We start from the raw sequence: 15,144 nt of genomic DNA on the forward strand, positions 1-15,144 counted from the left end.
GTTAGTGTCTGTGTTTCTGACAGCGAGGGGAGGGGGAGGGGGAGGAGGGTGATAGAGGGAGAGAGGGGGGGAGCAGAGGGAGGGAAGGGGGAGAAAGGGGAGGGATGGGGGAGAAGGGGGAGGGAGGGAGAAGGAGAGAAGGGGGAGGGGGGAGAAGGGGGAGAAGGGAGAGAAGGGGGAGAAAGGAGATGGGGGGGAAAGAGATGGGGGGGAAAGGAGATGGGGGGGAGGAAGGAGATGGGGGGGGTGGGGAAGGAGATGGGAGGCGGGGGGGGGGAAAGGAGAAGGGGGAGGGAGGCTAAACGGGCCGGGCCCAAGACTTCTGGCAGGGCCCGTCCCCAGCACCAGATTTACAGGTAGGTGGCATTGGGTCGGGTCGGGGGGGTGGTGCGAGGGAGGTCGGTTCGGTTCGGGTCGGGGGGAGGGAGGGAGAGGGAGGTCAGGTCGGATCCAGTCCGGGGGGGTGGGGGGGAGCGGGAGTTGGGTCGGGTCCGGTCCGGGGGCGGGGGGGGAGCAGGAATCGGGTCCGGAGGTGGGGGGTAGCGGGAGTCCGGTCTGGGTTGGGGGGGAGTGGGAGTTGGGTCGGGTCGGGTCTGGAGGCGGGGGGCGGGGGGAAGCGGGAGTTGGGTCGGGTCCGGTCCGGGGGCAGGGGAGGGAGTCGGGTCGGTGTCGGGAGGAAGCAGGAGCTGGCCGTGGGAGGAGCCTTATTCACGCAGCCCCAGTGAGGCCATTCATCCAGGGCTAGGGGCTGCGTGCTTCGGGCCCCTCCCACACAGTTTCGGGCGCCTGGAGCTACTGCACTTGCGCGCCCACTGTAGCGTGCATGTGCAGAGGTCCCGGCATTGTTTTCAGCGCAGGGACCTTTCTCCGCCCCCTACAGCTCCTGCTGCGCTGCGCCGAGGGCCAGAAGACCTGCAGGAAGGTGGAGAATCTGGAGGTTTTTTTAGGCGCACTTTGTGGCGCGAAAAATGGGCGTCCAGGTCGGGACTGCGCCGTTCTAGGCGCAGCTCGAAACTTGGGCCCATAATGTGGATAAATGTGAGGTTATCCACTTTGGTGGTAAAAACAGAGAGACAGACTATTATCTGAATGGTGACAGATTAGGAAAAGGGGAGGTGCAATGAGACTTGGGTGTCATGGTACATCAATCATTGAAGGTTGGCATGCAGGTACAGCAGGCGGTTAAGAAAGCAAATGGTATGTTGGCCTTCAAGGCGAGGGGATTTGAGTACAGGGGCGGGGAGGTGTTACTACAGTTGTACAGGGCCTTGGTGAGGCCACACCTGGAGTATTGTGTACAGTTTTGGTCTCCTAACTTGAGGAAGGACATTCTTGCTATTGAGGGAGTGCAGCGAAGGTTCACCAGACTGATTCCCGGGATGGCGGGACTGACATATCAAGAAAGACTGGATCAACTGGGCTTGTATTCACTGGAGTTGAGAAGAACGAGAGGTGATCTCATAGAAACGTTTAAAATTCTGATGGGTTTAGACAGGTTAGATACAGGAAGAATGTTCCCAATGTTGGGGAAGTCCAGAACCAGGGGTCACAGTCTAAGGATAAGGGGTAAGCCATTTCGGACTGAGATGAGGAGAAACTTCTTCACCCAGAGAGTGGTGAACCTGTGGAATTCTCTACCACAGAAAGTTGTTGAGGCCAATTCACTAAATATATTCAAAAAGGAGTTAGATGTAATCCTTACTACTAGGGGGATCAAGGGGTATGGCGAGAAAGCAGGAATGGGGTACTGAAGTTGCATGTTCAGCCATGAACTCATTGAATGGCGGTGCAGGCTCGAAGGGCCGAATGGCCTACTCCTGCACCTATTTTCTATGTTTTCTATGTTTCTATGTTCTATGTTCCCATATTCCTATACTCCCCTTCCTGAAGGACATTAATGAACCAATTGGGTTTTACGACAATCTGGCAGTATTCACGGTTACTTTTCTGGTGCTGGCAAGAAAACTGAGCCAAGTTAACTGAATGTTAATTGGGGTTGGCAGGTGGTAGAAAACAACTGGTTAGATATTCAGGTTTTGGGTTCATGTGTGGGCCTCGCACGAGGAGGCTGTGGTGGAATTTACACCTGTCTGACTGGAAGAGGGTTGATCTTGGAGGAACCTCTGGGGCCAGCATGATTGTGATAGTTTTAGTGAGCTCTTTACCCATTCTCTGCCTTGTGATAGAAGTTTGGTGGGTCAGGTGGGGAGGGGGGAGGCTACTGATAGAGGAGGATGTCCTTTTTGCTACTGTAGGCTGCCCTCCACTGGCATCGGCAAAACCTCAAATCGAGGATGACATGCTTCCATGTCAAAAAGTTCACAGGTGTTTCAATGATGGACCTAAACTTCCAGGTCTGAACTAAATCTTGAAGGGTGAAAGATGGCTGTGCTTGGAATTTTTTAACGTGTGGTGACCGTTGCACAGCAGTCACCACATGGGCTTGACAGAGCTAGGTCTTGGTCCATTAGCAAGGATTAACCACGACGACTGGAGATCAGCTCCGCTGCACAGACCTAGTGCGCACACATATTGCAGTGTGGGCTGGCCCGTGCTGCCCCTGGGCCCTCGCCTCTTCTGGGCCCCGAACTCTCGCCTCTCCTGGGCTCCGATCACATCACTCTGCAATCTCTCGCCACTCCTTCACCCCGACCTCGCCGCTCCTGCAGTACCGGCCCATGCTCCAGTCACCAACCTGGACCTTGATGGCGTCCCTCTTCACTGCCATTGCTCTCCTGCTCCAGTTCGTGCTGCTCCCTGGAGTGGTTCGCCACCTCGCTGCTCCTTCTGCTCCCTGGCCTGCTCTGATAGTGCTCGCAGGCCGGGGGCCACGCAGACTGCTGGGCTAGGCTGCCACGCTGCTCCTTCCGCTCCCCAGCCTGCTCCTATGGTACATGCAGCACTTGGAAGACCAGCAAACAGACATAAGAAGGTGGCATACCTTAAGTAAGTTATCAAGGTAAGCCTACCAGTGATTTTATTTACCAGGTACATGGCCCACAATTGTTGGCAACCTATTGTCGCTTACTATTGGCCAATGCCAAGCCTTCGCACAGTCTTATAGCTCTAACATTGCTGACCATGCATACCTGTAGGACACACACTACCCTGCAAATTACACTTGGAAGCCTTGACACTGTCACCTTTTCAATAGGATACACACTTAAAACCACTAATACAGCGAGGTTACTTAATGGCACGCAATTGATAGCTACAGCTGTGGCTCCGATCTGCCATTGTGCACAAGGTCCTTCGACCTGCACCATGTCATGATTATTTCTCTGTCTTCACAAATACCTGACTTCAATACAAGGAAGATGTCTCTTGAGGGACAGCATTGTAACATTACTCACTTTTCTCTCATTGTAGGCCTGGAACAGCCCATGAGCAGTGCCATTGGTCCAGGAAATAGAGCACTTCACAGCACTTTGCATCCCTCTCACCAACCTTTGCAATCACTAGCACAGCTACACAAATCCCAGATGCAATGAGTGAGCCTGAAGAGCTAGCTCCGGGGTAGGTCAGTGGGCACAGGAGAAGAGAAGTAAATGTTAGTGGTAGAGTAGAAGTGGGAACTTGCTGGTCACCATCAAGGAACTCCTGTACTTGCCACAGTGTGATAACAGTGAACAACTGTATCATGCTTCTGAAAGTAAAAACAGAAAATGGTGCAAACATTCAGCAAGTCAGGCAGCATCTGCAAAGAGAGAAACAGAGCTAACATTTTAGGTCAATGATCTTCCATCAGATGCTGCCTGCCCTGCTGAATGTTTCCAATATTTTCCAAATTTTTATTTCAGATTTCCAGCATCGACAGTATTTTGCTTTTTTTGTCATGCTCTTGTTGCCTCCTTTTGGTAGGAAAGGAAATAAAATAGCAGTCAGTTGGTTCATGTGTCTGTGGGTAATGCATTATCTGATCGTGCAGATAATGAAGCCGAAAACCCACAGGGTCAATATCCTGGCATAAGTGTTGGATGTGCTTCCATGGGACCGCCAAAGTTTTTCGATCTGCTCAGCAATATACTCAATTCTTCAATTCATTTCCGCTGTACGCTGAACTCCTGCTGCATCGCAACCAATAAATAATAAATACACGCCGCAATCTTCAAATCAGTGCAAGGCATTTATTTTCTCTGTTATACCGTACACGAATGTTGGCAGTTTTAGTTAGCACGTCCCTGGATGTTTGTGAGACACCTAACCTATCATTCCTTCTGTGTGATTCCCCTGTGGAAGTACTAAGTTTGTTGACTGAAAGCGCGCTGGAATTCTGGTGGCTCTCGATCTTCCTGGGCTATGCATTGCGAAGGGCCCACATGCGAATCAGACACATCTGGATTCTGCCTTGGTGACTGGTCTAGGTTGCTATAAGCCACCCCCTGCCATGCTTGGTGCACCAGATGTCTTGGGAATGGGCTGGGGTGGTCAGGAGGAGTTAGCAATCAGTTTTTTTTTAAGTAGGTATGCCTCCTTTCTTTGTGTCCTTGCAGCTTCCGGCCTGTCAAATTGGCTTTTCTTACACAAATTTACAGAAATTATTGAGTAATGAACTAGCTTTGCCCTTTCGATGCTATTTGAGATGCTTAGGTTGCTCCCAGTTGCAGTTTACAGTTGTGTTGGACGATACAGTATTTTTTACCCTTTTCATTGACTGGCCCAATGTGTTGCAGGGCTATAAATAGAAAAGTAGTAATAAACCAGCAGCAGTGATTTCTTCCCCAAACTTTTAGTAACCTCTGTTTAGCAGACAAATTGAATTTATTAGGCTTATAAGACAATTTGTTATTTGGAAATATACACAAGTTCTGAGCTCTTAAATGTAATTTAGTAATATTTTATCATATTCTGGTAAATAATATATAGCCAATTTACTACCTATTAGTACTTAATGGAAATCTGAAATAATTATAAGATTTTGGATCACAGATCACACACAGATTACCCAAAGGGCCTTTAATTAAAGGCAACACACAATCAGGATAGACATAGTAGACATACAACTGTGACAAGTAGCTGATATTAGCCCCGATCGGACAGACAGCTGGTGGCACAAACAGCTTCTCTGCACCATCCGCCCTGAAAAGCTCTTTAGATATCTCTCTCATTCTCTTTTTAGGGGTGGGCCTGGCATAAAATAATGGACAGGACCATTTAACTTATGATATGTCAAGCTCTTTGTTTCAACTCTTAGATGAAAACCCTCCTCTCCACATGTCTTTCCTGTTTATGCTTTCTGAAGGCCCATCACTCTTGTCCTCATTCTCCAAAGGTTGGAGTCAGACATGCCACTCTTCGCCTTCAGATGCTTGTTATCAGTTATTTATGTCCATGCTGTTCAAGTAGCTTTAGATATTGTACCATGGAATGAATCATTAAATGTTATAACATCTGCAGGGAATCAGAAACATAAGCAAATTCTAAGCATCTATTCAGTTATTCTAACACTCCCTATCTCTGTAATCTCTTTCAGCCCCACAACCTCCCGAGATATCTGTGCTCTTCTAATTCTGCCCTCTTGAGCATCCATGATTATAATCGCTCAACAATTGACGGCTGTGCCTTCTGTTGACTAGGCCCCAAGCTCTGGACTTCCCTTTGTAAACCTTTCCTCCTTTAAGATGCTCCTTAAAAATTACCTCTTTGACCAAGCTTTTGGTCATCTATCCTAATTTCTCCTTATGTAGCTCGGTCAAATTTTTTGACTTGTTCTTCTTCTTAGGCAGTCCCTTGGAGTCGAGGATGACTTGCTTCCACACGAATATGAGTTCTCAGGTGACTGGTAAGTCCAATGTGGGACCTACAGTCTCTGTCACAGGAGGGGCAGACAGTGGTTGAAGGGACAGGTGGGTGGAGTGCTTGGGTTGTCGTGCACACTTTCCGCTGTTTGTGTTTGGCTTCCGCTTGCTCCCGGCGAAGAGACTCGAGGTGTTCAGTGCCTTCCCAGAAGCATCTCTTCCACTTTGAGCGGTCTTGGGCCAGGGATTCCCAAGTGTCTGTGGGGTTGCACTTTTTCAAGCAGGGTGTCCTTGAAGTGTTTCCTCTGCCCACCTGAGACTTGCTTGCCGTATTGGAACTGAGTAGAGTGCATGTTTTGGGAATCTTGTATCGGGCATGCAGATGATGGGGCCCATCCATCGGAGCTGATCGAGCGTGGTCAATTCTTCGATGCTGGGGATGTCGGCCTGAATGAGAACACTGACCTTCGTGCGCCTATCCTGCCAATGGATTTGCAAGATCTTGCAGAGGCAGCATTGGTGGTAGTTCTCCAGTGCTTTGAGGTGCCTGCTGTATATGGTCCATGTCTTTTATCTTCTAACACTCCTGTGAAGCGCCTTGGGATGTTTTACTGCGTTAAAGGAACAAAATAAATAGAAGTTGTTGTTGAGTTTACCTGCTGGCGCAGATCTGAGCAAAACCGTTGGAAATGTAGGCCTGAGGAATTTCCAGGCCAGTGTGACGAACAGTTGGAACAGATTGCCAGCAAATCTATTTGAGGCCTGAACATTGGACTTGTGGAAAATGGCATTGTTGGTATTCTGGAAGGATGAGATTAAAGGGGCTGAGTGGCCGTCTTCAGTTGAAATGATACAGTGATCTTGTGAACTTCCAAATATATTACAGTATATTTTCTGCTTCTGCGCTCCCAGTGGTATTACATATTCTCAACCCAGTGGTTTTCTCTTCATTTGAAATGAATGGACAGAATATTAAGGGCTTGAGATGTTGAATTTCCTAATACGTGCCAGCAACACAGTGGTGGAAAATTTATCCTATTGAATGCGGGCTTCTAATGATCTAACACCAATCTCGGATGTCTCATTACGTGCCTGGAATTGTTCATATTAAAACTTATTATGCATTGGCAGTAGCTATAGTTTGAGGCATTTCCTCAGTTGGATATTTGTACACGTGTAAGATATAAATTCTAAATGAAGGGAAACTTGAGCTTTTGAAATCAAAAAGCCACAGAAAGCAAGCTGCTTTCTACTATTTTCCCTTTTTTCAATAAGGTTTAAGGGAGCCTGTTTTAGCTAGATTGTTGTATTGGCTGCATAATCAGCATAAATGATTGGACTTGAATGTTTTACCTCTGGCATAAGTACCCCATAGAATTGACTTCAGAATTAAACAATCCATATAAACAGTAAAAATATATCAAATAAATTCACTGTGACGGTCTGAAATGTCTTTTTTATTAGATTTTTCTTTGGGTGATTTTTCAGCTGGAGTAAATCTTTAGTTATTACAATTAAACTTAATGCCCAACTATCTCCAGGCATCCTATCCTCCAATAATATGGTGCATCCTGACAACTTGGTCTAATGTTATAATACATTACTGAGACTTGTAGCTGTACACAGTGCAAGGAAGCAGGACCTGTGCTTCACTGTCCATCCATGAGTGTCCTGACGTTCCAGGTTCTGAACTTCATTTTTGAAGTGTGGAAGGTGCCTGTGCGTGGCTTCTTTTAACGTGGGGTGGCTGATGCACACCAGCCACCACACAGGCTTGGCAAAGCAAGGTCTTGGTCCAATGGCAAGGGGATCCAAGACGATTGGTGTAGACCGTGCCTGGAGTACACACTTATGCAGGCCCTCTGCTTCCTTGGGTATCTATTTTTTAATGCTGGGGGAGAGCAGAGGGCAACTTCTACTTCAACGGGACATAATTATTTGGCGACATATCAACGTGACTACACTTGAAAAAGAATTCATGTGACACCTTTCAGGATGCCCTGAGGATCTGAAAGGCTCTCTACAAATGCAACTTCTTTCTACTTTCTTTATAACGTGAGGAGGACTTGATATTAAATTTCTAAAGTATTAGAACATAAGAACATAAGAATTAGGAACAGGACTAGGCCATCTAGCCCCTCGAGCCTGCTCCGCCATTCAACAAGATCATGGCTGATCTGGCCGTGGACTCAGCTCCACTTACCCGCCCGCTCCCCGTAACCCTTCAGTTGATCCAGCAGTTTATTCCCACATAACATGAGGCAGCCCTCTCATGAAGGTTTTACATGGTTTGGCTTTAGCTTACTTGGGATTCTGAGGAAGACTTTTGAGTTACACTGCCAATGTGCACTGCAGCCATAGATTTTAATTTTATTGGGACACCGAGATGAAGGTGCCAAATAATCAAAGCGGAGAAGTAGGAGAGAAGACGAGATATATCTAGGAGTGGCTAGGTGGCCCCAAGCATTTATCTGTCTATCTGAGAAATAGTAAACGCTTGTAGGTTGTCACCGAGCTACTCTAATAGCTTAAGATGTTATCAGGACATCATGAATCGGTTCTGGCCATGAGGCCCATTCTCTCCTGCGTGTCATTCAATATGTAACATATCAGCAAAGGTTGAATCGGACCAATTGGCCTCTTAGATGTAAACACCAGGGTTCCACTTACTGTTGGGAATTTGGAACAGACAGGGTGTAACATGAAGTGAAATTCTGTACAGTGCAGCTAAACTCTGTAACTGACTCAGAGCTGCCCTAACCAAGGCTAGAAACTATAGGAAGCAGTTCATGTGTGTAATAACGCAACTATCCACATGAACACAGCAGTAATGCCAACCCCACCATCTCATAAATCAAGAGACAAACTCTTAAAAATCAAGAGATTTGGTAAGAAATCATGAGTTAGTATTATAAACCTTATTAATGGCTTTATTTAATCTCTAACAGGTCACAGCTCTTTACAAAAACGATATTATTACACCGCAAAATATTTTACAAAAAGCTTTTAAAAAAGCTGTTATCACCACCCTTCGTGAGTTGGGTTACAATCGCAATTAATTCATGAGAGTCAGACTTGGACTCGGCCAGTATCTACACAAACTCTAGCTCAGCACATTCTGCTTGTTGCAATGTATAAGCTGATCACCAGAGTTGTGAATAATAAAGAAAATGCAGACTGTTGTGGGGATTATTGAGGTGTTACTCCTTTTATTTATTTCACATGCTTTTTTTAAACATGGATGAGAATAATTGGTTTTCATCCTTCTTAGGAACATAGGAAGAGGAGTAGGCCATTCAGACCTTGAGCTTGTTATGCCATTCAATTAGATAATGGCCGATATCCATTGCCTTTATCCAACAGAAATCTATTGATTTTAATCTTCATCATTTGAAGGAGAGAATTCCACATTTCTGTTACCTGTTGTGTGAAAAGGTGCTTTCTGATTTCACTTCTAACTGGCCTAGCCCCAATGTCCTTTGTTTTGGATTCTTCTACCAGAAGAAGTAGTTGTTCTGTGTCTATCCTATTGAATCCCTTAATCATTTTAAACATCTTATTTCAAATGAATGCTTTATCTCATTGCTCAAAAATCTGTATAACTGGCTGAAAGAGCTGAGAATTGACAGGTGCATGGAGATGTGTGAAGAGGAAATGCAAAATAAATGTTACATTGAGCTTAGAAATAATGATTGAATGCTATGGTTTTCTGATGAGAAACAGCTTATTAAATGTTACATCTTGTTTCTTTTATTGCAGAATGTCCCTCCTGATCTCTCTATCTGCACCTTTGTGCTGGAGCAGTCCCTCTCTGTTCGGGCTCTTCAAGAGATGCTGGCAAACAATGAGGAGAAAGCAGAAGGGGCAAGTAATCAAAATACCTATAGTAACATTTAATTAACAGAAGATAAGATTTTCTCTTTCACAAGGTTACTTATGTTCTGACTACTGAATATGTTTCTCGATCAGCTACAGGCTATTGAATGGTATATACAGCTGGTTCTTTCGAGAGAGGTGGGAAAAGCTTGAGAGAAAGAGAACAATTCTGTTAAATTCAAGATGAGTTCATTTCTAGAACTCGTGCATGTTTTCTGCTGTTAGTTCTCGGAGCGTTAATAGCCTTTCTTTTTCCCCAATTGAAATTGAACGTTTTCCGTTGGGAGCAAACTTCTGGCACATGGTGTTCGTGTTAGTGCTGTAATTCTTAGCCAATCCTGATGTATCGTTGATAATGCTGGTTTCACGGTTCTGAAATGGTTTGCCGCCCACTTATCCACTATGCGCAAAACCTAGAGATGTTAAACTAGCCACAACAAGAGCGGTTTAGCTCAGCCTTGTTTTACGGCTCGATCTCTGTTGGAACTTGTGCACTTGTAGATGTAGTCCTGGAGAGCAGAGATGCTCCAAACACCACTAAATCGAGCCTGGCATGTGACTACTCACAGGGTGAATGCTAAATCCTTGGACACCCAGGTGAATTCGAAGAAGGGATTCAACAACTTGTGGAAAAGCACAAAGATTGGCACATGCAACAAAACTTTGGTTCTGTCTTCACGAAGGAAGACACGAATAACCTTCTGGAAATACTAGGGGGCAGAGGATCTAGCGAGAAGGAGGAACTGAAGGAAATCCTTATTAGTCAGGAAATTGTGTTAGGGAAATTGATGGAATTGAAGGCCGATAAATCCCCAGGGCCTGATAGTCTACATCTCAGAGTACTTAAGGAAATGGCACTAGAAATAGTGGCATTGGTGATCATTTTCCAACAGTCTATCGACTCTGGATCAGTTCCTATGGACTGGAGGGTAGCTAATATAACAGCACTTTTTAAAAAAGGAGGGAGAGAGAAAACGAGGAATTATACACCGGTTAGCCTGACAAAGATAATGGGGAAAATGTTGGAATCAATTATTAAAGATGAAATAGCAGCGCATTTGGAAAGCAGTGACAGGATCGGTCCAAGTCAGCATGGATTTATGAAAGAGAAATCATGCTTGACAAATCTTCGAGAATTTTTTGAGGATGTAACTAGTAGAGTGGACAAGGGAAAACCAGTGGATGTGGTACATTTGGACTTTCAGCTTTTGACAAGGTTCCACACAAGAGATTGTTGTGCAAAATTAAAACACATGTTATTGAGGGTAATGTATTGACATGGATAGAGAATTGGTTGGCAGACAGGAAGCAGAGAATCGGGATAACCGGGTCCTTTTCAGAATGGCAGGCAGTGACTCGTGGGGTGCCGCAGGGCTCAGTGCTGGGACCCCAGCTATTTACAATATACATCAATGATTTAGATGAAGGAATTGAGTGTAATATCTCCAAGTTTGCAGATGACCCTAAGCTGGGTGGCAGTGTGAGCTGTGAGGAGAATGCTAAGAGACTGTAGGGTGACTTGGACAGGTTAGTGGGCAAAAGCATGGCAGATGCAGTATAATGTGGATAAATGTGAGGTTATCCACTTTGGGGGCAAAAACATGAATGCAGAATATTATCTGAATGGTGGCAGATTAGTAAAAGGGGAGGTGCAACGAGACCTGGGTGTCATGGTACATCAGTCATTGAAAGTTGGCATGCAGGTACAGCAGGCGGGGAAGAAGGCAAATGGCATGTTGGCCTTCATAGCTAGGGGATTTGAGTATAGGAGCAACGAGGTCTTACTACAGTTGTACAGGGCCTTGGTGAGGCCTCACCTGGAATATTGCATTCAGTTTTGGTCTCCTAATCTGAGGAAGGACGTTTTGCTATTGAGAGAGTGCAGCGAAGGTGTACCAGACTGATTCCAGGGATGGCAGGACTGGACATATGAGGAGAGACTGGATCGACAGGGCCTGTATTCACTGGAGTTTAGAAGAATGAGAGGGGATCTCATAGAAACGTATAAAATTCTGACGGGACTGGACAGATTAAATGCAGGAAGAATGTTTCCGATGTTGGGGAAGTCCAGAACCAGGGGTCACAGTCTAAGGATAAGGGCTAAGCCACTTAGGACCGAGATGAGGAGAAACTTCTTCACTCAGAGAGTTGTGAACCTGTAGAATTCTCTACCGCAGAGAGTTGTTGATGCCAGTTCAGTAGAAATATTCAAGAGGGAGTTAGATATGGCCCTTATGGCAAAAGGGATCAAGGGGTACGGAGAGAAAGCAGGAAAGGGGTACTGAGGTGAATGATTGGCCATGATCTTATTGAATGGTGGTGCAAGCTCGAAGGGCCGAATGGCCTACTCCTGCACCTATTTTCTATGTTTCTAATGCACACTACAGTTAAGTGCTGACAGTCATGCTACCTATACTTTAGCAGTGGCCATATTCTGCATTCTGCAGTCAGGTGCCCGATTGGGGACCTAATCAGAAGATCCAGCCTGATAAGTTCAACTCAAGCTCGAAGCAATAGGCGCCAGTGAAGAATTTAATGGAAGACAGGACTAATTGGCATTAAGACCCACTACAAGGCTTTAAATTAACATTATTACACAGTGGGCATTAAAGAAATAGCAGAATGTTAGTCCTAATTTTTTTATATACTTGGAAAAAGTGCTAATACCACTAGCATTTCCTTCCTTGTTTTCTGCTCCTATAAATGACAGCCTTTTATGGGTAATAGCATTGGAAAACATTTCTGAGTGTAAGGCTCAATAAACATTACTGCAATAGCCAATTTTTAGTCATGCAGGAGTTATAATTACATACTTTGCAAGCTCAGTAACATTGTGCATCTATGAGGCATTCCGATTCTCACTGTTGTTACTAGTAAAATGGACAGTGCTGTGTTTAATATTTAAAGTGTCCTTTCTTGACAACTGCTATTTGATTTTTTTCTGCATTATGTTTTGCATACTTAACAAACCATACTTTAACTCACTGCAGAGCTATGCTTCATCCGTAACCAATAATATCACATACCCACATTTTCTCACCAGATGATATATGTGTCATTACATCTGCTCAGTTTTTTGCCAGATCACCTGAACCAAACCTAATTGATTCAGTTAAGATTTCTGGCCTACTATTGAAGTCACAAGTAATATTTTAGCTTTAGTTGGTTTAATACTATTGTTTGAACACTTAACATTCATTTCAGATTACTCAGCCTGCTAGTTGGCGTCACTAACCCATTTAGTAGTAGACGAAGTAAGGCAGTAATCTTGTGTCACAATGTGAAATTTCCAGGCTATATGTCTTTTAAAATTATTAGTTCAGAAATTATCGTTCAGCATGTTAGTGGATGAATATTTAATGCATTTATATGACATGCTTCTGTCGGTAGTTCTACACAGGCATTAGTCTGAGTATTTTAAATAGGCGAACAGCTCTGCTAAAATAGTGAACAGAGTTCATTACGTGTTCAACTGCTAGCTATTGCTAACACTAATTTCCAGGCTATTGAAGAGGCAGTACAGACGAGTATGAAAATGTTTCTGATGTGTGTTGCTCAAGTTTTCACCTTGGGACCATTCACTTCTGAGTACTTGGTCTCAGCTGTGGCTCTCATCTTTGAGCCACCAAATACCTCTCCAAGCACAAAATCTAGGCTGACACTCCAGTGCAGTACTGATGGAGCGCTGCACTGTCAGAGGTGCCATCTTTTGGATGAGACATTAAACCAAGGCCTCTTCAGGTGGACGTAAAAGATCCTATGGCACTATTCAAAGAAGAGCAGGGGAATTCTCCCTGGGGTCCTGGCCAATATTTATCCCACAACCAACATCATGAAAACAGATTATCTGGTCATGTAATTGAATCTTAACTGAATCAATTAGGTTTGGTTCAGGTGATCTGACAAAAAACTGAGCAGATGTTATGGTGTGTATATCATCTGGTGAGAAAATATGGGTATGTGATATTATTGGTTACGGATGAAGCATAGCTCTGCAGTGAGCTAAAGTATGGTCTGTTAAGTATGCAAAGCACGATGTAGAAAAAAAAATCAAACAGCAGTTGTTAAGAAAGGACGCTTTAAATATTAAGCACAGCACTGTCCATTTTACGAGTAACAACAGTGAGAATTGGAATGTCCCATAGATGCACAATGTTACTGAGCTTGCAAAGTATGTAATTATAACTCCTGCATGCCTAAAAGTAGGCTACAGCAATAATGTTTACTGAGCCTTATGTTCTTGTTTGTGGGACCTTGCTGTGTGCAAAATGGCTGCCGCATTTCCGACATTACACCAGTGACTACACCTCAAGAGTAATTAATTGGCTGTAAAGTGCTTTGGGATGACATGAGGTCGTGAAAAGCCCTACATAAATCAAAGTTATTTCTTTCTTACTCCTGTCCTTTCAAGACAATGGTGCATGCATGAAGCAATATGACATTTTAACAATTTATCATGTCCCTTCGGGCATTGCATGATGGCACTTTAAAATGCTGTCCAAAGATTGCGGGGCTGAAATTCTGCCTCCTGAAAAGGCCTCTTACTGCCAGAAAGCAGCAGCCAAGTGGCGGAGTCCAGTGGCCGCCGATTTGCGGTTTAATGGCCGCCGCCAGCGAAATTCATCTCAGGGATTTTTGCAGCAGTGTTCACTTCCGTCCCGCTATTGCCGACCTCGCCTAAATGTGTAATCAAAGTGCGCATCGCCGATCTCCCGCACCTCCAGCGAAATTCACCTGGAATAATCTTCGACCTGCCACGTGGTGCCCCCGACAGCTTCTTCTGCTGGTGCACTGTCTTAGAAGTATGTGCGACATGGCTGCACGTCAGTTATTCAAGGGAGGGCGCTCTGCCGTGGCCGCCATCTTTTTTTTGTCAGCCGATTGCCAGGTTGGGCCGAGTTCGGGGTTCGGTCGGGCCGCCAACAGGCAGCCTGACACCCCGTCTTGGGTGCCCGGCCGCTGGCCCAGCCGAAACCCTCCCTGGTGGCCCAGTGGACCGCAACAGAATAATGGCAGTGACTCTCCCCTTTAAGTGAAGGGCAGAAGCGTGGTGATGCACTGGTGTCATGACGTCAGTGAACCCATTACCAACTCAGGTTGGGCCTATTTATTGAATAGAATACCCAATTGATGCACGATATCTAAATAAAAACTACGGATCAACACACAGAATATTAAGTGGTTCATTTTTTAATACTCTGAATACAAATTAGAGCGGGTCAACTGCTCGTCGTCACCTAAACACACCATCATGCTTTAGAAACCTGCTGACTTTTACTTAAAACTTTTTGGGAGAATCTACTGTTTATTTATGCAAAGGTTACACTATTTTATAGAAACCCTGATGAAAGCATAGCATTCTTTGCCAAACTGCATCTATCAGCAATCAGCCTGTGCCCCAATACGTTATCTTATTCCAGAATAATAGAACTGCACCAACAATTTATCTGTGCCTCATGGATTGGCTTTGAGTTGGTAATGGGTTCATTGATTGACTCCATAAGTGGTGTGATTAGCTGTTTCCAATTGT

General features: G+C 44.9%; 1 protein-coding gene across 1 annotated transcript in view; it reads left to right on the top strand.

Annotated features, from left to right (window-relative positions):
• ryr2a (ryanodine receptor 2a (cardiac)) overlaps window positions 1-15,144 on the top strand; it is a 924,147-nt gene that overhangs the window by 160,213 nt on the left and 748,790 nt on the right. The window contains exon 4 of the mRNA XM_070890953.1: window positions 9,498-9,602. Coding sequence (XP_070747054.1) covers window positions 9,498-9,602 — 105 coding nt within the window. The remainder of the gene's footprint in view (window positions 1-9,497; window positions 9,603-15,144) is intronic.

This window comes from Pristiophorus japonicus, chromosome 9, assembly GCF_044704955.1.
Source record: "Pristiophorus japonicus isolate sPriJap1 chromosome 9, sPriJap1.hap1, whole genome shotgun sequence".
Classification (NCBI taxonomy): Eukaryota; Metazoa; Chordata; class Chondrichthyes; family Pristiophoridae; genus Pristiophorus; species Pristiophorus japonicus.